This window comes from Micropterus salmoides, unplaced genomic scaffold (assembly GCF_014851395.1).
Source record: "Micropterus salmoides isolate LMB-PRFRI ecotype aquatic unplaced genomic scaffold, ASM1485139v1 Ms_hic_scaffold_17, whole genome shotgun sequence".
Taxonomy (NCBI): domain Eukaryota; kingdom Metazoa; phylum Chordata; class Actinopteri; order Centrarchiformes; family Centrarchidae; genus Micropterus; species Micropterus salmoides.
The window spans coordinates 2969202-2992278 of NW_024040817.1; the positions used below are offsets into that span (position 1 = coordinate 2969202).

Genomic DNA, 23077 nt, shown 5'->3' on the forward strand with positions numbered 1-23077 from the left:
GACATATTAAGTCACACACATTAAATAAGCAGCACAGCCACGAGAGCTGGAATAATAATTTAAATAAGTAACTGGAAGAAAAGCATCAGGAATAATTCTGTCAGGGACAACCTAAATTTGTTTGTGTGTGAGACTGTGTGTGTCTGTATGTGTGTGCGTGTACATGTGTGTGTGCGCATAAACCTGTTAAAGAATGTAGTTGTTAGTGAGAGTGGGACGCCACGACTGTGCCACACCGACCCCAGCAACAGACAGGCAAGAACCCCAGTAGCCAATAGGGGTGGGAGAAAGAAAAAGAATAAATCAATCAAAAAAACAAAGATTCCCAGATGCACCGCGATGCAAACGCAGAAGACCCCGACCCAAATGCCAGTTGACAACGTAATGCCGACGGAACGCAAAAAGCGTAACCCGCGGAAGAGCAGTGCCCGGACCGACCGCGGCGCGCACACAACATAGACCAGTGCTTCCCCGCCACCCAGCTCACCTCAAACAACCAGTTTGAACCATTTCAATCTGGATTCCACTCACAACACAACACTGAAAAAACCCTCCTCAAAGTCGCCAATAACCTCCTCCTCTCCTCTGACTCTGGTCACCTCACCATCCTCATCATGCTCGACCTCACTGCAGCCTACGACACCGTCAACCATTCCACTCTTCTTTCCCGACTGGAAACCTACTCCAACATCACCGACACCGCACTCTCCTGGCTATTTGTCTATGTCTATTTTCCGCCGCCACACTCCCATGTTACATTCAGTAACAGTCCCAGCTCGTTATTGGTGCATGCAACAACAAAAAAACTGCACTGATGCTTCGTCTGTATTTATTTATTCTTTCGCCAAATCATCTGCTTCATGTTTACACCGACACGCGCATGCCAGTGTACGTGAACGGGTCCTAGCTGTGCGTTTTCAGTCGTTTTAATGTAGACGGAGATCAGAATACAGAATAGTGTGGGTTCATGGGGCCTTAAACTCCTTATCTGAAACGTTGCTGATCAAACGCAGTTATCACCTCAGATTGTTTGCTGAATCTCAAGGAATGCTACATCTAAGTGTAATAACTTATTGATGACTAAACCTTTTTCTATATGTACTTTGAATCAATCATCCCTACTGATGAACCCCACAAAGAACTGAACAGTAATGTTACACTCGGAGGTGCACGGCTCTCTCCGGCCAGGTGGCGTAACAGTTTCAGGCAGAACTCTGCAGCCGCTCCTCCCTCGGCTCTCTGCCTTTAAACCCTTCATGTCCCTCCGGTTCAGCCACTTATAATAGTGTAATAAATGTTGATTATTAAAGATTTTAAGGCAGCACAACGCTGCCACCACCTTTGTTTACCCGGTCTGGTCCTGCATCAGAGGCAGAGAACAGAACCACAGAGACAGGAATGTAATACAAAATACAATCTTTATTGGAAATACATATTCATCTGAAAAAGGGACACCGCACGCAGAGAGCCCTCACAAAGGTCAACCCCTAATGGCCCCCAGAGCCGCCCTACCACCCTATGACACAGCACTGCAAGGGAACCTCGCACACACTCTGAGAAATTACTACAAAATGCACCGCAACCTGCAAACTACTGAGACACCATATAAAAATGCACCACATTTAATAAGGACCACTTCAAACCACAAGCTGGTCAGAACAATTTCTACCAATAGGGAAGGCAGAGGGCCCCTTTTGCCACCAGCGAGGGATTACCTGTTTTACAAAGGGACACCCCTAATGGGTGTCAATTTACTAAAACCTTTTTAAGATAACTCATAATAAGACTAAGACACAAAACTCTTGACAAGACAACATACAACATCAGAAATGTATGAGCTTAAAACTTATTTGCCCTGGGTCTGACGACCATACCCCCCCCACCCCTGTGGGGAGCGGACATGGAATCTCCCGTAGACCAGGAAGCGCCATAGACACACTCCGTTCAGCTTCAGACCCCGGCTGCGGACACCCGGCTTGGATTGGCGTGTTGCCGTGGAAGGGTGTGCAGCCTCGTGCAGCTTCCGTCCGTGAAGTACAGGCACTTACTAGATCCCGATCCCTCTCTACCTAAAGGAGACGCGTGCCTCCCCTCCTAACACAGGAACAGACCCCCTGCCTGCTTCTTCACTGCCGGCAGCACTAAAAGTTGCACCGTCCCGCTGCGTGCCAAAAACCACAGCCACGGACCAAACACAGGTGAGAGTAACCAGTCATCACTACAAGAATCCTTCCATTCAAGTGTCTACAAGGCGATGGAGACTCTCCCCGCATTTATTCATTACAATAGTATCTAACTGAACAGTTACTACGTTACAGGACGAAATCTCATATTGCCCATTTGTAAAGTTTGCCGTTAACATAACGTCATCTAACAGAGCTGAGCCAGAGACGTTTGACTGAGCCTTTACTTTACAACTTCACACTCGCCTTTTCTTCAAAGCATTATCACCCTAATGTCTAACACTAAGGTTAATCTAATATATTTTGGCTTCTCTCTTCTTGCTGACTTGTCTTTGACTCCTTAAAAGCTGCGGTTGGAACACACTAACTCCCGTTAACTGAGAATCGTTAGCAGCTTTAGCGTAACAAGCTAACCTCGCAAGCTATTTGCCAACAGCAATACCAGTTAATTATTAACACATAAATAAAGGACAGGAACTTCACTCACCATCTGGAACACGGACTTCCTGGTGGTTCTCTTTCCAATAAGCCTGCCATTATTCATCTGGTATCTGCATGTAGAAACGTCCAAACGGCTCCAACAGGCTGAGCCTCAGAGCTCCGTGTATTAGCTGAGTGAGGCTAACAGACGGCGGACCAAGTGCCAGCAGTGACAGGGGCCAGAGACGCCTGTCATTCAATGCGGCCACGCCCCTAATAATGCAGAACTTTAAGGCTTAATATAATTTAAACAGGTGAGTTATAAAACATTCACCCCCACAGCAACTCCTTCTGGTACTGTATTCCAAATGCCTTATTCAAGAAAATTGGAGGCTTAGAATTTCTTCTTAGAGCAGATTTTAATGTTGACAAATAAATACCTATATCGTTGTCAGAGTTTCATAGACAAATACTCTTGTATTGGAAAATGTTATATGTACATAACTTCTCACCCCACACATCTGTACTCTGGAACAACAGATACAGTGGGTATGGAAAGTATTCAGACCCCTTTAAATTTTTCACTCTTTGTTTCATTGCAGCCATTTTCCAAAAATCAAAAAAGTTCATTTTATTTCTCAGTAATGTACACTCAGCACCCCATCTTGACAGAAAAAAACAGAAATGTAGAAATCTTTGCAAATTTATTAAAAAAGAAAAACTGAAATATCACATGGTCATAAGTATTCAGACCCTTTGCCGTGACACTCATATTGAACTCAGGTGCTGTCTATTTCTTCTGATCATCCTTGAGATGGTTCTACACCTTCATTTGAGTCCAGCTGTGTTTGATTATACTGATTGGACTTGATTAGGAAAGCCACACACCTGTCTATATAAGACCTTACAGCTCACAGTGCATGTCAGAGCAAATGAGAATCATGAGGTCAAAGGAACTGCCTGAAGAGCTCAGAGACAGAATTGTGGCAAGGCACAGATCTGGCCAAGGTTTCAAAAAAATTTCTGCTGCACTTAAGGTTCCTAAGAGCACAGTGGCCTCCATAATCCTCAAATGGAAGACGTTTGGGACGACCAGAACCCTTCCTAGAGCTGGCCGTCCGGCCAAACTGAGCTATCGGGGGAGAAGAGCCTTGGTGAGAGAGGTAAAGAAGAACCCAAAGGTCACTGTGGCTGAGCTCCAGAGATGCAGTCGGGAGATGGGAGAAAGTTGTAGTAAGTCAACCATCACTGCAGCAATCCACCAGTCGGGGCTTTATGGCAGAGTGGCCCGACGGAAGCCTCTCCTCAGTGCAAGACACATGAAAGCCCGCATGGAGTTTGCTAAAAAACACCTGAAGGACTCTTAGATGGTGATAAATAAGATCCTCTGGTCTGATGAGACCAAGATAGAACTTTTTGGCCTTAATTCTAAGCTGTATGTGTGGAGAACACCAGGCACTGCTCATCACCTGTCCAATACAGTCTCAACAGTGAAGCATGGTGGTGGCAGCATCATGCTGTGGGGTGTTTTTCAGCTGCAGGGACAGGACGACTGGTTGCAATCGAGGGAAAGATGAATACGGCCAAGTACAGGGATATCCTGGACGAAAACCTTTTCCAGAGTGCTCTGGACCTCAGACTGGGCCGAAGGTTTACCTTCCAACAAGACAATGACCCTAAGCGCACTGCTAAAATAACGAAGGAGTGGCTTCACAACAACTTCGTGGCTGTTCTTGAATGGCCCAGCCAGAGCCCTGACTTAAACCCAATTGAGCATCTCTGGAGAGACCTGAAAATGGCTGTCCACCAACGTTTACCATCCAACCTGACAGAACTGGAGAGGATCTGCAAGGAGGAATGGCAGAGGATACCCAAATCCAGATATGAAAAACTTGTTGCATCTTTCCCAAAACGACTCATGGCTGTATTAGATCAAAAGGGTGCTTCTACTAAATACTGAGCAAAGGGTCTGAATACTTATGATCATGTGATATTTCAGTTTTTCTTTTTTAATAAATTGCAAAGATTTCTACATTTCTGTTTTTTTCTGTCAAGATGGGGTGCTGAGTGTACATTACTGAGAAATAAAATGAACTTTTTTGATTTTTGGAAAATGGCTGCAATGAAACAAAGAGTGAAAAATTTAAAGGGGTCTGAATACTTTCCGTACCCACTGTATGTTTTGAACAACCTGTCGCGTCCGGAGAGGGAGTCTATGGAGCAGTACATCAAGGACTCCTTAGCCGCTGGCATCATTCGCCCTCCCCGTTAGGAACAGGCTTCTTTTTTGTAGCCAAGAAAGACAAGACCCTCCGCCCTTGTATCGATTACCGGGGGCTCAATGCCATCACCATTAAGAACAAATACCCCCTCCCGCTCATGGATTCGGCCTTTGAATCCCTCTCCCTGTCCACCATTTTTACTAAACTGGATTTACGTAATGCCTACCATCTGGTGCGGATCCGGGAGGGCGGTGAATGGAAAACCGCGTTTAACACCCCCCTCGGTCACTACGAGGATTTGGTCATGCCCTTTGGCCTTACCAACGCCCCTGCGGTTTTCCAAGCCTTAGTTAACGACGTTCTCCGTGATTTTCTCCACCGCTTGGTTTTCGTTTATCTTGATGATATCCTGATCTTCTCCCGCGACCCTGCCCAATACACAAAACATGTTCGTCTGGTCCTGCAGCGGCTTCTGGAGAACAGGCTTTTCGTCAAAGCAGATAAATGTGAATTTCACACACCCTCCGTCCAGTTCCTCGGTTTCGTTATGAAAGGGGGCGGCTTCGTGCCGACCCCTCAAAGATCCAGGCGGTCGCGGACTGGCCCACTCCCACCTCCGTAAAGCAACTACAACGCTTTCTTGGTTTCGCTAACTTTTACCGCAGCTTTATCCGCAATTTCAGCACTGTCGCCGCCCCTCTCACTCACCTAACTTCCACCTCGGTCCCTTTCATCTGGTCTCCAGAGGCCGTTGCAGCCTTCTCCCACCTCAAGTCCTGTTCACCTCCACCCCCGTCCTCACCAACCCTGACCCCTCCCTTCAGTTCATGGTTGAGGTGGACGCCTTGGACGTGGGCATCGGCGCCTGCCTCTCCCAGCGCTCTCCCAAGGATAACAGACTTCACCCCTCCGCCTTCTTCTCCCGCCGTCTGTCCCCCACCAAACGTAATTACACCGTGGGGGACCAAGAACTGCTGGCTATTAAGCTGGCCCTGGAGGAGTGGAGGCACTGGCTAGAGGGGGCTGAACACCCTTTTCTAGTCCTGACAGATCACAAAAATCTTTCCTATATCCAGACCGCTAAAAGACTAAGCTCCCGCCAGTCCCGGTGGGCCCTGTTCTTCAATAGGTTCAATTTCTCCCTCTCCTACTGTCCTGGGTCCCGAAACACTAAACCAGACACTCTCTCCTGACTCTATTCCAGGACACTCCCCCGAACCCCCCGGACACCATCCTGCCCCACACCTGCCTCATCGCCTCTGTGGTCTGGGAGGTGGAGTCCGCGCCCAGTCCACTGAACCCGGTCCCGGCCTCGAGCCCCCTAATCGCCTCTACGTTCCATCGAGCGTCCTCGCACGCCTCCAGATTCAGTTGCCCGCATCCTCTTCCTACTTCGCCAGCGGTTCTGGTGGCCCTCCATGGATAAGGACTGTCTGTCCTTTGTGGCCGCCTGTGAGGTGTGCACCCGCGCCAAATCCTCCCATCAGCCACCCGCCGGTCTGCTCCGCCCCCTCCCGGTCCCCGGTCGCCCCTGGTCCCATATCGCCTTAGACTTCGTCACCGGTCTCCCCAAATCCAACGGAAACACTGTTCATCCTCAGCATCGTCGACCGACCGGCATCGAAGTCCCTACCCAATCTCCCCACTTCCTTGGAGACCGCCCGCCTCCTCATCAACCATGTCTTCCGTCTGCATGGCATCCCGCTAGACATAGTCTCCGACCAGGGTCCTCAGTTCACATCCCAGGTCTGGAGAGCCTTCTGCCGCGCCTTTGGCGCCACCGCCAGCCTCTCTTCAGGTTACCACTCCCAGACGAACAGACAAACCGAGCGGGTCAACCAAGATCTGGGGGCGGCACTCAGGTGTGTGGCGTACAGGAACCCACCTCTTGGAGCTCTCAGATCTCCTGGATCGAATACGCTCATAACTCCCAGGTTTGCGCTGCCACTGTATGTCCCCCTTCATGGGCTCTCTGGGCTACCAACCCCCCCTGTTCCCGTCTCAGGAAGTTGAAGTGGCGGTCCCCTCAGTACGGGCCCACTTCCACCGCTGCTGCCGCATCTGGAGGGAGGCCACGGCCATCTGGAGCGCACCATGGTCCGCAATCGCCGGTTGGCCGACCGTCATCGCACTCTAGCCCCCGCCTACCGGCCAGGACAACTAGTGTGGCTTTCCTCCAGAGACCTCCCCCTGCAAACTACTTCCAAGAAACTCGCCCCCCAGTTCATCGGCCCCTATCCCGTCAAGGCCGTCATCAACCCCTCCGCGGTTCGCCTGACCCTCCCCCCTCACCTGAAGGTCCACCCGGTCTTCCACGTCTCACGCATCAAGCCCGTCTCCACTAGCTCCCTCTCTGTACCAGTGGCAGTGCCTCCCCCTCACTGGATGATCGACGGACACCCCGCTTACACTGTACGTCGCCTCCTTGACGTGCGACGTAGAGGCCGAGGCTACCGGTACCTGGAGTGCTCCTGGATCCCTGCCAGCCAAATCCTGGATCGTTCCCTCCTAACTGACTTCTACCGAGCTAGAGGCGTCCGTTGGGGGGGGGGCCCTGTCGCGGTGACAGCCCGGCTGTTGGTGAGTGTCCTGTTTCTCCTTTGCCTCGCATTCTGGTTTCTCCTGTGCCTTCTCTCTCTCTCTGTGCTCTCTCCCTCTCAGCTCTGGAGCCCGGCTGGCTACCCACACCTGCACCTCGTTAACCTCCATCCCCGGCCGCCGCACCTGCCAGCCGTCAGCCTCATCACGACCAGTATTTCTACCCCGGCTTTCCACTCCATCCTTGCTCGATCGTTGCAGCTCCTGACTTAGTGTCACCGCTTCATTCTGGCTCTTTTGAAATTTCCCTTTGTTTCACGTCCTAGTTCTTCCTCTCGCTGCCTCCACGACGCCCTCCGGCTTCCCCCCTTGCAACCGGGTCCCAGTCACCGCGTCCTCTCCTCCACGTCCGCCTGCCTCCCTCGAACGTCCAGCCTAAGCACCTTCCGCTCCTCCAGCTACTCGGTCCCCCGGGTCCTCGTCTACCACTCCCCTTCTTTCCTCCAGTCCCTCCTCGTCCCCCTTTTTCCTCAATAAACCTCTTTTTCAAACCCTCAGCGTTGCGTTTGGGTCAGTTCTGTCTCCTGCTATTACATCATCCAATACAACCACAATTGGCCCCACTATCAATTCAAGGAATCTCTGTTCTGGATAGAAAATGCACTAACCACTTTATCAGAAATTGTTTTACTGAATACCTTTACCCTGAAAGACAAAATAAAAACATTTTACAAAAATTTGATAAAGACTCAATTACTAAACTAAGAACATTATATCTATCACTCCCTATACCCCCCAAAGTGAAAGAAACACATTTCAAAGTAATGAACAACATTTATCCCCTCTACAGAATTACTAAGACTTCGCTTTGGTATAAATGACAACACATGCACATTTTGTGAAAGTGATATCGAAACTACGGACCATGTGTTTTTCTCATGCAATGTGATATATTTTTTACTTATCCTATTCTGTAGAAACAAATTCTGGGCAGCCGTGTTTGTCTGTAAATCTTGACACTTCCAATAAAAAAAAAAGAGAACGCGTTAAAAAGCCAGGAAAATGCAGTGCGCTAGCGTACACAGCAGGGTGTTCAGGGGGTCACCAGGAAGCAGCCCTGTAGTAGTATGTATGTATTTATTTATTTATTTATTTATTTTTATTACAAGAATTATATGGTTACAGCTCACATTTTCATAAGGAAAAAAAAACAGTGAAAAAAATATAAAAAAACAATTATAAACAACAAAAATAAAGTATACAGCCAGAGTATCAAACAAAAAATATCAGTTAAATTAATTATAAAGTTAAATTAGATAAATATAAACATCAAAAATAAACATTTTGATGCTGATTTACCCTTTAATCCAGAAATACAGACTATATAATTTTTTAAGTCAAATTTAAAAACATTGAAAAGAGGTTTGTTCTTCATAAATTTTGATTTATGAATAATTAATTTTCCAAACAAAATTAATAGATTGACTATATATTGTACAGAGGAGTTTGAATCAGAAAAATAAAATAAAATGTCAAAATTGGATAAGTGTACGTTTGAGTGTCCATTAACGAAGCATTGTATATCATTCCACAGAGAAGAGCTATGTAACAGCTATAGAATAAATGGTCCAACGTTTCTGTTTCCAGAGAGCAGAAGGAGCATTTTTCGTCTACAGTAGGGATAAATTTCGAGATAATCTCGTTACAGGGGTAACAATGGTGAAGAATTTTAAATGACATTTCTTTAACTTTGTAATTAAAAATTTATGTGGGTTACTCCATGCTCTATTCCAATTAATATTTTCATCCAGGGGGGTCCATTTGTACCTGCATGCAGGGATAGATTTTGCACATAAAAGGTTCTTAATTACTTTGTTGTTGACTTTTCTGTCTAGAAAAGATAGACCATTTATTGAAACACTGCTGGAGAAAAATGCATTAATTTGATCCAAATCTTTTTCATCTCTAAGCAGGGTGATGATCCCATGGGGTATAGCTCTGGTTACAACGTCAAATTCTTTTCTTGGAGGATGGAAGTTAAATTTATGAGTGATGTCGTCATATGTTAAAATTTGATTTGAGTTATTTAACAGTTGGGATACCAGTACAATGTCATGTTTAAACCAGTTTTGTATAAAGAGAGTCTTGCTTCTATGTCTGATGTTCCTGTTGTTCCAGATCAAACATTTGTGAGGGGAGAAATTGTGTTTGTACAAAAGTGACCAACAAGTTAGAGCCTGTTTATGGAAGTTTGATTGGCAGTCTGTTGATGGAGTATGGGCACTGAAGCAAGAATGTGATTTACCAACTTTTTCAAAGATAAAGTTTGGAACAATGTTCCACAAACTGTTTGGATTTTTCAAAAATCTTTTAAACCAGTTGATTTTTAATATCTCATTGAAAAGTGAGAAGTTAATTACCGATAAACCCCCTTCCTGAATTTTATTGGTCAAGATGTTTTTCCTGATTTTATGGGGCTTCTTCCTCCATATAAAGTTATATAATAGTTTGTCTAGATTGGCACATTGTAATTTAGTTATTTCTATAGATGTAAATAAATATGCTGCTTGTGAGAGACCTTCTGCTTTAGAAAGAAGAACCCTGCCATATGTAGATATATCTCTTGTAAGCCAAGAATCAAACTTTTTATTAATAGAGTCATACAGTAAAGAGAGATTACTCTTGTGTAACTTGTGATTATGACTGATTTTTACTCCAAAATAGGTTACTAAATTCTATATATTTATCCCACATATTTGACCTGAGTGCTTATTTTTAAGAGAAAACAGCTCACATTTTGATAGATTTAGATTCAAGCCTGAGCTTTCAGAGAATTTGTTCACAACCTTTAGTGCAATTCCTATTTGGGATTCATTTATTAGAAACAGGATTGTGATATTTTTATTTCTCTTTAATTTAATGTAATTCCTTTTAATGAATTCTTGTGAATTAGGTCACAAAGAGTTTGGGCTACAGTCACAAATAGAAGAGGCGATGTGGGGCAGCCTTGGCGGATCCCTTTCTTTATGTAAAATCTAGGTGAGGTTCCATTCGCCAATTTAATACAACTGTTTCCTCCCATGTACAGAGTTTTCACATCATTAATAAAATTCTGATCAAAATTAAAAAATTTTAAGGTGTCAATAATAATTTGTGGCTTACCGTGTCAAAAGCTTTTTGAAAGTCTAAGAATAAGATAAGGTGTTCATCATCTAGAAAGTCTTTGTATTCCATCAGATCCAGAACTAAGCGAATGTTATTGGCTATGTGATGATCTTTCATGAAACCAGATCGGCATTCATCAATTAAAGTGTGTAATTTAGATTTGAGACGTTTTGCTAAGATAGATGCTAGAATCTTATAGTCATTATTTAGCAATGTAATGGGTCGCCAATTTTCAATTAATCGAGTCTTTGGGAGGTTTTGGAATAAGTGTTATGACGCCTTGCCTCAGAGAGGGAGGGAGTTCCCCTCTGTCCAGAGATTCTTTGAAGACAGCCAGAAGAAATTTACCTAATGACTCAATGAAACATTTATACATCTCAGAAGTCAGGCCATCACAGCCTGCTGATTTATTGTTCTTTAACTGAGTTATTCCCCAATTAATCTCCTCAATAGTTATGTCCTGACAGAAGCTTTTATTATATTCTTCATCCACACAGTTAGGTGAGTTAATAAGGTTAAAAATTTCATTTGGATCTTTGAGATTATTATCTTTTGAGTAAAGTTGTTCGTAGAAAGCACTTTTTTCCATGGTAAAGAAATATCTGCTGTTTTTCTCTCCCTGTTCCATCCAATTCCTACGTGACCTTATAAAAGCTCCTTTTGCTTTGTTCTCTGCAGGAGTATTTTATTGGTCCAAAACTTCTCTCATTTAAATCAGCGGAGTGGCTTCGTCCAGTAAGATACTCACTAAGCATGCGCACTAGAGACAAACTACTTTCGATTTTAGTCCTCTAACTTTGAAAGGGATAAAATGATTTAATCGTGCGGCTCTTCTAGACTTTCCAAATGCTTTCGGACCAAATGGATCACTTGTGATAGTGAAACGAGTTTTTTCGAGGGGAACTGTGACTGAAAAGAAGTTTACTCTGTTCTTACAGTCGTTTCTTTCACAATGTCGTAGCTACGTCCTGGAAAGTTTTGCCAATAGAGGAGACATGTGGGAAAGATCTCTGAACAGGGATCACGACATACTATTTATGTACTATTTATGTAAACAATGGATCGGAATGTAGTTTTGAAAATATGAAGGTAGTCATCTTTGTGTTTACACTTTATTCGGTTGCAGTTTCCATCGTGCTCGGGACGAGACTGACAGTCAACAGCGGTAAGTCCCGTTAACGTGAGGCAGGAAATGGGATCCTACAAATAAAATAAGGAATAGTTCTGTTTTTTAATTTACTCTACTACTGCCTGCTGCAACTAAGTGACTAAAATAAATAGCTAATTTGTGTAAATATGTTTCAGACAGACAGATCTCGTCCAGGTTGGTCCAGGTTGCTTTTATTGACTTCCTAAAGAGAAAATTGTTTGGATGGAAGAACATTCAGCAGATGTTGACCTTTCTTGAATGTTGTTGCCTTTTGTGCTTTTAAACCCGAGGAAAGTAATAAATTAAAGAATCAACATTAGCATTGTAATGAATAATTACAGGAACAGAGAATAAATATCTGTGTGTCTTTCCACCTGTGTGACTCTCAGAGACACATTCCCTCTTTTACACCTACACGGCTTTCTCCAAACCTGTCGGACTCCCGGGCATCCACCAGTTCTCAGCCATGGGTCTGCTGGATGGCAGGATGATCGACTACTTTGACAGCGATCACCAGCAGAAAGTTCCCAAACAGGACTGGATGAAAGAGAGACTGCCTGCAGATTACTGGGACAAAGGAACACAGTCCCGCCTGAAAAAGCAGCAGAGTTTAAAAAACAACCTCGACATCCTGATGAAACGAATGAGACAGAGTGACTCAGGTAAGATCCATGAAATGTGAACTCTGTTTGGTCTCCTGTATTAAACAACGAGACAGGGGTGTGGTTAGTTTAATATCTGACATAGATGCAATGACAGAGCAAAGAACTAAATTTCTGTCCAACAACCCTGTCGCACTAGGCAGAGTTGGGGACCATCAACCCTTTGTAATTCAGTCCTTGGGAAAGCCCTTAACACCGTTATGATTGCCCTGATGGCTTGAATATTTACTTTTCAAGGTTCAACAGCTTGATCATTTATGGTTACATTAACATCAAACCGTACCGTACGTACATCCTCAGAGAGAAGCTAGCATAGCGTGCTCATTCATAACAAAGTTTTTAAAACTTATTGTTTGACCGCATTGGAAATCTTTTGTGTTTAATGCTGTCCTGAACATTAACACTCACAGGCAGGTTGAAAAGCCGGCTATCATAGATGGAGGGGTGGTATCGTTTAAATATGCTGAGAGTGGTGCACATTTTCAGACCATCTTTCCTGGAAGGCATTCATAATGTTTCACTCGGTTGTTTACTCGAAAAGTTACAGAAATAGTTGTGTAAAGAAAGAAAAAGCAGAGCTGAGAGAGAAGTTCAAACCCTGGCTCTTTACTCACCTTCACCCAGCGGACCAATCACAGCCTGAAGATGGTGTGACTGTTGGTTTCTTCAAAGAATGGTTGAACAGTTCCCAGTGACCATCGAATAGTATTTTTTGCTTGAAATGCCCATCTTTGCTATTCCACCACCCAACAAGCAGTACACTGATCCCTTTATTTGTGTTCAGTGAAGTCAGTTTGCCCGTGTGTGTTGATGTACTAAACTGAATATGAACTGCCCCAATTAATATTTATCTGTGCTGTCAGTGTGCCATAAAATATTCATAATACATAAACTGTGCTGTTTTACTTATCTGGCCGTCTCTCTAGATTCAGACGTCCATGTTCTTCAATGGATGAGCGGCTGTGAGGGCGACATGCAGCCTGACGGCAGCATTACGTTTCACCGTGGTAAGGACATTTACAGCTACGATGGAAACGACTTCCTGTCCTTCGACGACACCAACAAAGTCTGGGTTGCTGTGACTGAAGCAGCCATCCGAACCCAAGAGGAAGTGGAATAACCAGGTCCTAATAGAAGTCACCAGGCAGTACCTGGAGAACGAGTGCATGGATTCGTTGAGCAAGTTTGTGGGATATGAGCAAACGCAGCTACAAACCGCCCGTATGTATTTTCTAGAAAATAATGAACTGGGCCTGTTTCCTGATAACAATTGTTTTCATTATTATATTGTTTCCATTTCTACATGTGTTTCCCAAAGCAGAAGCCCTTCTTAAGAGCGAGTGCACAGTAGCTTCTCGGCTCCACTTGAAAGTAAAATAATAATTAAATTAGTTTTGTACTTGAAGTTGTTCTGAATATGAAACTTAATGTGCAGTAAACATTTTATAGATTTGTAATTTATATAAACGTGTGGCAACAACAGAGGAGCCATAAACAAAAATAAACATGACGTCATGAAAACCAAGGTGGGTTCACATCAATGCAACTGGACTTTAAAGATACATGAAGATGTTTCGCCGCTGATCCAAGATGCTTCTTCAGTTCTTACTGGACTGATTTGATCTTAACCTTCCTTTGGTAACAGACTTTAATTCATTTGTAAAAGTCCTGCCCTCTAGCTTTAAATAAAACTTGTAGTTTGAGTTGGTTCGTTCTGCAAGTTCAGGATCTTCTTCCTGTGAGAGGGTAGGAGGCCTCTATCTTATCATCATCGTAGCCTTCAGATGCTTTCAGGTAACGGGGCCTTGGTTGTACATTTCTGTTTGGCCAACAGCAAACAACTTTGCTTTTTTTCTGTCCAGCTCCACCTGAGGTCTTCATGTTCTCAAAGAACACTGCAGTTGAGTCAAAGGTCATGTTGACGTGCCTGGCCACAGGTTTCTACCCAAAAGACATCATCCTGAACATCAAGAGAAACGGTCGTGTTCTAACTAAAGAGGACGGAGTGTTTTCCTTTGGCGTTCGACCAAATGAAGACGACACCTTCCAGAGAAGAGACAGTGTGGAGATTTTAAGGAGCGACACGTCTACATTCACCTGTGAAGTGACTCATCCTGCATCCAGGTTACATGTTGAAAAGGAATGGGGTAAGAAACTTCTTCTTCTTTGGTTTTGGTATTTGGCTTGTTTAGTATTATTGCAGAAAGCATCTCATATGATTGACGTCACCTCTTCAGCAAAAGTTCTTCGTCTTCGCCTCAAAGAAGCCCCAAGACTCAAAAGATCGTTTGTGTTTATTTTAACTTTGATATTTTAACTTTGGCCTTCATGTCCGTCTGTTATGGTGACAAATTCAAATCAGGCAACACAACAACATTCCTATTAGAAAGGAGTTTGTTTTTGTTTCTCACCAGCACAAATTTAAATTCATGTTATTTAAATCTGACCAAACGAGTGTTGTCAACAACATCGGGTTTAAATCGTGTTAATATTTATTTTCCGCAGAATCTGTCCTGAAATGCACTCTCTCATGATCTCTTCTCCCCGACAGCAAACGCTGCAGTGTCCACATAACTCCACCGCCATTTTCTCATCTTATTCGCTCTGGTTTATTTACGCGTCTTTCGTTCTTTGATTGGCTGGTACTCATCACATGTGATTGGATGCCGGCAAAGGATACAACAAGCCCAAATGCAAGCGACAGCAGAGTTCAGTTGATAGGAAAAGACTTTGACTAAAGTCAGAACTAATTTAACCAGGGACAGGGGTTGCAATTTAATCATGGCTAGAAACCTGCATGGCATCTACTTTAGCTGCATTTCAACCAAAGGAACTAAACCCCGGAACTAGGAACCTTTTGGAGGAACTCACTGCGTTTCCTCCAGAGGAACTTTGATGGGGGTGGAGCTTGCCTTCCAGTGAATTTCTGAATGGGCGAGTGGAGGCTACTGACTTTAATAGGTGCATGTCAGCTGTTTTTGTACTACTGCTCGTCTCTTTTCCACCTTTGTTTGCACACCAATAAATCACAATCAAATGTCATATAGCACACGTGTCTCGCCGATGTTCGCCTGAGATATATTGCTCAAAGATAACAGGCAGCGTGCAGCGGCGTGTTTACAGCTTATAGCTGATGGAGTTACACCAAGTACTGGGTCCTGAGTTGTTGTTTTAAGTTTTCATCAGTCACGAAGTTTTTACACAGACCCGAAGTCGGTCTCTTTCTCTCCAAAACAAGCTGAACAGCTGATTACAGCTGGTAATAAAGCTCGTTAAAATCCTGTTCCTCCGACGCTCAGGCGACACAGAAGTGATGCTGCCGCTGGTCTGAAGCTCTTGTCGCTGGAAATGTTTTAATAACCTTCCAAACTGTTGCGATGTTGTTTTTCTGCTGCTTTCTCTGTGATGGAGTTATTTTAAGAACTTTATGGCTTTATCCAGTTTGTTATTAAATTTGTAACAAACTTTATCGTGTGTATATTATACTCTCCTACAAAAAAGCAGCTTTAATGGTCAAGCATAGGCTTCAGTTTTTCATTATATTCCAATCAAACCTGATCCTGACCTGTTCATTTATAAATTTTTCTCATGGATAGCGGTTACAAATAATGATTCCTGTGCATCGCTTTGTACAGCATGCAGGCCTACAGCCTACATCAGCTGGTTAATTTGCCTAATCTTCGCAGATCTTTAAACCACAGTGGAAACGCACTCAACAGCGGGCCGAAGGAACCTTTTAGTTTGGGGCCTTAAAAGTCCCGGGTAACTATGGTCGAAACGTGACTTTAGTATAAATTATAAAGTGATGTCCCATGCATTTGTCCCTGATAAAGAAAAAGTGGCTTACATTTGCTATATATGCCTGAGCAACTAGGGGTTAAGTGTCTTGCTCAGGGAAACACTGGTGGATGTGTCACAGTAGGGAATTGAACCCTGGTCTTTCACACCAAAGGTATGTGTCTTATCCACTACGTCATCATCACTCCCGTATATACTATTAACTTTACTTCATTTCTAAGATAAGTTGATTAGATTATTTAGTAATTAGATTCAGTAATTTAATCAAGGTTGTGTCAGTTTTCCACCCTGGTATCGAAATCAGAAATTCCAGTCTTGTGACAACACTAAACCAAAATGCAGCAATACTGTCACTCAGCTTCTGCACGTTTGTATCAACTCTACAGTAAATTAAACCTAACTAATAGAAATGATGTTGAAAGTGAAGTGAATATAAAACTATTGTTTTCTGTGTTTTAGATCATAAACTACCTCCTGATGTACCTGGACAATCAACCATCCTTACTGTGGTGGTGCTGGTGCTGGCTGTTGTGGTGCTGGCCGTTGTGGTGCTGCTGGCTGTTTACTTGTACAGTAAATTCAGAAATGGTAGGTGGCAAATATACATCCATTATAAACCAGATAGCAGTGGAGTGGAATGTATTTTTTATATTCTGTAAAAGAAAATACACAAAACATTTAATTCCACAAAAATGTCTCTCCATCTATGATAGCCGGCTTTTCAAAAAAAATCTGACAACAATCTGAAAAACTGAACATTAAATTACTTTAAAAAGAATTCATTCAGAATTTCATAATCATTAATAAGTAATAGAGTTAGATAGAGTTTCATGATAAATGATACTAGAGCTGAATAATATGACCTAGTATCAAAATCACAATAAATTGAACATTTAACCTTGAGTACTATTAATTACGGCTGACCCCAAATAGCCAAAGATTCAATGCTTCGATGGGCGGAGCCTGATTCGACTGTCAATCTCACAGTCGAAGCTTCGCAGTGAAACAAGGTTCACGCAATTTTGGCGATATGGGGGTGCGATTCCGACTCGACTATGTAAATCCTTAGTCGGGGACAGCCCTACAGTTAATGAATGATTGTTTTGTATTTTTTGGTTGTGTTTTTTTTAGGTTTATTTATTAATTTGAGTTTTTCCCTAAATGATACTGTAATACAGTATTCAGTAAACTGTATTTACATCACTTACTAAGTACTTACAGCAGGGCAAAAGGAAGTGGTGTGTATGTGTGAAATCATCTCTTACTAATTCATGAAGGACTTCATGAGATTTTTCAGAGGTCATATCGAATAGCTGTCCTGTCAGTCATTAAGTGGCAAGGGTGTTTCTTATTTTTCACCTCATAATTAAGTAAATCAAACTTGAAAATTTTAAGTTCAAACAATTTAAGTGAACACTTTATGTTGTCCTCAAATCGAATCAAAGTTCAAACTGTGAACTTTAACCCTGTGTATTTTAAAAGTCAATAGACTGATAGTCTGATGCAGATTTAGACCATGTCATTGACTTCATGTGTGATCACTTACAGTCTGTGTTAAAATTGTCTTTATTCACAGGAGCTGGACACAGAAATGATGACGGACATGCACAAGGTAACAACTTTATTTCTCTGTAAGTCTGATGAAGTTCGCTGTTCAGAGGTTACTGTAACTTGATTGCTGAACAAAATGAAATGTTGTCTGGTTTGTGTGCTCTCTGCAAAGCTGCTGTCTGTACTCGGCCCAAGGTCTTGTAGTTCTCGCGTGCCACATTATAGAGTTTCCTAAAAGTAATGCATTTCAGTTAATGGTGGTGGTTTTAAATATATTTGTCATCGGATGATGTACAGGGGGAAAAAAGAAATGTAAAAAATATACATATAGAAACAGGTTGTAGCATCTGGCCTCAATATTATTATATATGTGTGTGTGTGTGTGTGTGTATATATATATATATATATATATACACATATACACATATATATATATATATATATATATATATATACATACACATATATATATATATATATACACATATACACATATACACATATATATATATACACACATACACATATATATATATAATATATATATATATATACACACATACACATATATATATATATATATATATATATATATATATATATAATATATATATATATATATATATATATATATATATTATATATACAATACACATATATATATATATATATGTATATATATAAATGTATATATATATATATGTATATATAAATGTATATATATGTATGTATGTATGTATGTATGTATGTATGTATATATATATATATATATATATATATATATATATATATATATATATATATATATATATATATATGTATATATATGTATATGTATATAAATGTATATATATATATACATTTAGCAGTGAGCCTGAGCAGGGCAGTACGGGGGCTGGGTTTGAACTTCAGCAAGTTTGATGAGCTGAACTTTAAATATTCAAACATCATCAACATGACTTGGAAACAGACGGATCAGCACTAAGATAAAGTTCAGATCAAGGTTAAAAGATGGAGGAACAATGTTATTATTTGTTCCAGCACCTGTTCTCTAGTTCAGGAGTCGTATTCTCCCTTTCATTTCTATCATTAAAGGTTAAGTGTGAGTTTTAGTGACATCTAGTGGTGAGGGTAACGAATTGCAACAAACTCCTCACTCACTGTCCGTTAACAGTGAAAATAAATAAATGTTTCCACCAGGGCAGTATAATGTAAGGTTTAGCTGGATGATCTGAACTTGCGTGCTGTATGTTACTGTCTGTTTACCAATAATAATCGGCTGATTGTCTCGCGAATGTAACCGACACATTTCTGTCCACTAGCAAAGCCAAAACACAGCGCTGGAGAATAACATTAGAAATTACAATCCAACTATATATTTTACAACATTGTCACTTCTCTCAGTAATTATGCCCATCTTCCAGCTGAAGCTCTCAAACTACAGTTTTAATTTGCTTTGCTAAAGTTGCTCTAACTTAATTATCTGTCCAGCAGTAAACAGACAACTTTGCTTTGAAAACATTTGTCCAGCATCAGAGCCTTCCATCTGGGAGAATCCAACAAGATCCTTTATTTCCGCTGTCATCCGTCCCAACTTCGTCTTTGTCACGTTAGGCTGTACCTGGCCTTCTTGTTGTACAACGGCCTTAAGCTTGACAGAAGCTAAAACTACAGAAACTTTAGTGTCACACAAGGAATGAAAGTAGCAGCTGCCACCTGCGGGTAACTTGGTGGTTTTTGGCAGGTGAAATCGTCGGGCCATCCGCCGCTTTGACGCACAGAAAAAATGCACAACAGAAAGACACGTGTAGTAAGCTAAGCGTATTGTGGCGATTGGCGCTTGCATCACACACACACAGCCACCAGTCAGCTCAGGAAATATGTGTGAAACGGCGTTCAAACCAAACTCACAAGTCCGAAAGAGGCCCGGTCTGTCCCGAGTTACAGCCTGGTTACAGCCGGTGCGATTCTCACCAGCATCGGAGGCGGCGGGGGGGGGGGGACTTTTGAATTGAACCTCAAACTGAGTATTTTTTGTTTGCTTACTGTGATACAGAAAGATGGACTAAGAGATTTGAACTGAGATAAGGACATTAATTGGTGGTTGGACTGTGGGTTGTGCTTACTGTATAACACACTGTGGTCAGTTAGTTTTTCTTGTGGTCTGTAGGTAGGCCGACCTGATGATACATCATATTATTTAATGCTATGACTTTACTCTAATTATCTTTCTCATATTATTATAACTTGATATATCTTCTCCACCATTGTTCATGATAATCAAAATAATAACTCTACCCAGTTCATCATAACACAAGAAAGAACAGTGTAGTTCTGTCTGTCTAATATTGTGTTGGTCATACTATACACCAAATTACTGCTTGTCCATTTTGAATAAGAAGGTAAAGAGCTTATAAATTAATCGCATATTAAATCGCAATATTGATTAAAAAAAATTGCAATTAGATTATTTTCCAAAATCGTTCAGCCCTACTTAGTACTGAAATACGCTCTGTAGAGCTCTGGTCACACAAACATTAGTGGCCAGTTTTGTCATTTAGGTAATACCTAATTCCCAACAATAAAGGTTTAACTCAACTCTTTGCTTTTGGTGTTTTCATGTGGTTTATTGAGAAAAAATTGAAACAATGAATAACGCCAACCTTATCGTTGAAGTTAGTCAGCTGTTCGTGGGCTATTACAAAAATATCTAAATTAATAAAAATGGTTTTGTGTATTCTTCATTAACAGGTCCACCACTTATGGGCGTAAATGCTGACTCAGGTAAGTGGTTTATTTCTCTGCTCTGTGTTCTAAAAATGTTATTCCTGAATTTTTAAGTGTTTTTGTGCGAATGATATTTAGATTGTTACAACCCTGACTCAGAAGTGAGTTTTCATAAGATGATGTACAGGTAAAAAAGAAATGTGAAAAAAATGTACAGATAAAAACAGGTTGTAGCAGATGAGCCTCAATATTTCCCGTGTGTGTGTGTGTGTGTGTGTGTGTGTGTGTGTGTGTGTGTGTGGACACTAACCCAATACTGTGTACATATAGCTATAATATTAAAAAAATAACTATTTCTTCTATTCATCCCTGCAGCCAATGATTGTGACGACAGAAGTTTCTGGATCCATTACCCATTCAACAAATGGGGAAGTCGAAAACCAACAGAACAAAATTGATATTTAAATATAAAAGTTTAAAATGTCTCCACGGCCTCTTAAAGGGTTTAAGTGAATTTTTTTCAAACTTTAATAAAGTGAAGACTCCAGCTAATCATTTAACTAGACATTTAAAAATGTTGCTGTAACATAATGTTGCATAATTTCATCATGGTATACTTCCCATTCCAGTCAACAAACTTGTATGGTTTCAATGACATTGAATTGAGAATTGCTGAATTGAAACATTATGTTTGCTTTCATTGTTAAACTCATTGTGCGCTTATTACTACTGACAGAAAATGTAACTTTGACAATTATTTCAATAGATGTGTTTTAAAGTCTATAAGTCTAGAAGTGTATGAAAATCTATGGCTGCCTTTTAAAAAAGTCTTCTGTAAACATCTTTATTGTATTTTATTGTATAAAATATGCTCAGTAGGTCAAAATAGACAGATTGTCTAATAGGACTTCGAATGAGGAATTTGATAGCAGAGTTTTACTGGCGGCTGTGGCTCAGGAGATAGAGCGGGTTGGCCATTAACGTCGGCGGTTCAATCCCCAGCTCCCCCTGATTGCGTGTCAAAGTGTCCTTGGGCAAGATACTGAACCCCAAATTGCCCCTGGTCGCTGTTCCGCCAGTGTATGAATATGTGTGAATGTTAGTTTCGGTTTGAGCACTTAGACTCAGTGTATGACTGGTGAATGCAGATGTAGTGTAAAAGTGCTTTGAGTGGTCGAAAAGACTAGGAAGGCGCTATACAAATACGGAGCATTTACATTCTGTAAATACATTATTTTCTCGTAAATTTTTTGTGAGTACAGTAATTCATGAGATATTGTTGCAAATGGCAGACAAATGGGATTTTATTCCACTGCTATGCTGATGACACTCAACTGTACCTCAGGACAAACCCATCCCCCTCTGCTGCCCTGAAAACATCCACTCTGACCACCTGCCTGGAGGAGATAAAGGCGTGGATGAAGCAAAACTTTCTGCAGCTAAACTTTGGCAAATGTAATCTTTTCTTTTGGAGTCTTTGACTCTTTTGTACACGTCAAATATTAAAGTATTGTTATCCAGCTATTATATTTAAAGTGTGAAGACTGTTACCTGAGGCAAAAAGGTTCACTCCTGTGATAATGACTGTAAAAGTATCTTTTTGGAAATAAAATGTTATATTTGTACTTCAATATAAAGTCTTCATAATGTGTGTAATGATTCATTTGCTCAGTGATAACATGGATTGTAAGACGATGGTAACAAATATTAATATTTGCAACTTCTGTCTACAAATTTATAATTAGTCATTAATATTTCATTGTGAATCCATGTTCCAACAATTTAGGATAGAAATTAATATTATTTTTGTATAGTTTCTTTTAAAAGGCCAAAGCAAAAATATGATCACACTTATTTTCTCCTGTCACCGGTCTGTGTCTTGATTTTTTTTTAAATGTTCCGTTTTGTGGATGGTGGTGTTTGAATGTGCATGTCAAAAAAATACTAAAGAAATGGCTGTTTTAATGAGGCTGCTTCTCACCTGATTAATTACCTCAGAATCAGCTTTATTGCCAGGTATGTGTACACATACAGGAATTTGACTCAGGATTGTACATTGCTCACGACGTGCTTATTATACAATAATAAAATCAGACACAGGCTACAGTATAGAGAACACATCTATACACACTACAAACAAAAATAATATAGACAGATTGAGACAGAGGTGCAATGAGCAGAGTGCAAAGGAGGAGTAAATTAAATACAGGTACAAGCATACATGGACAGTGATGGAGCATAGTGCAAAGGATGCTGGAATATATGGTATTATGTGCAGATGTTATGTACATGCGGTAGGTGGATTTGGTATACAGTATACACAATATACAAAATGACAATATAACAGTATGTACAGCTCTGAAATAGAGAAGTATGAATAAATAATAAGTGTTAGCCAGTAAACAGGTGGCTGATTAGAGACAGAGTTACTGGGTTATTGCACAGGAATTGTTCCTGACACTGAGTCAGAAATCAGCTGTGAGTCCTGAGTCTGTTGGTTTTGGTGTACAGTGCTCTGTAGCGCCTACCAGAGGGGAGGAGCTGGAACAGGTTGTGTCCGGGGCAAGATGGATCTGCAGTGATGTTTCCTGACTCTGGAAATGTATGAGTCCTGAATGGAGGGAAGATTGGCACAGATGATCTTTTCTGCAGTCCTGACTG

General features: G+C 41.5%; 1 protein-coding gene across 1 annotated transcript; it reads left to right on the forward strand.

The window, feature by feature from the left end:
* The first annotated feature begins 10630 nt into the window (after positions 1-10630).
* On the forward strand, positions 10631-21480 carry LOC119907973 (H-2 class I histocompatibility antigen, alpha chain-like). Its single transcript, XM_038725707.1, is given in 9 exon segments — positions 10631-11693; positions 12068-12340; positions 13267-13421; positions 13423-13561; positions 14203-14487; positions 16598-16726; positions 17715-17750; positions 20441-20473; positions 20792-21480. Coding segments are annotated over 9 exon segments (1215 nt in total). The 5' UTR covers positions 10631-11611; the 3' UTR covers positions 20875-21480.
* The last annotated feature ends 1597 nt before the right edge of the window (positions 21481-23077 follow it).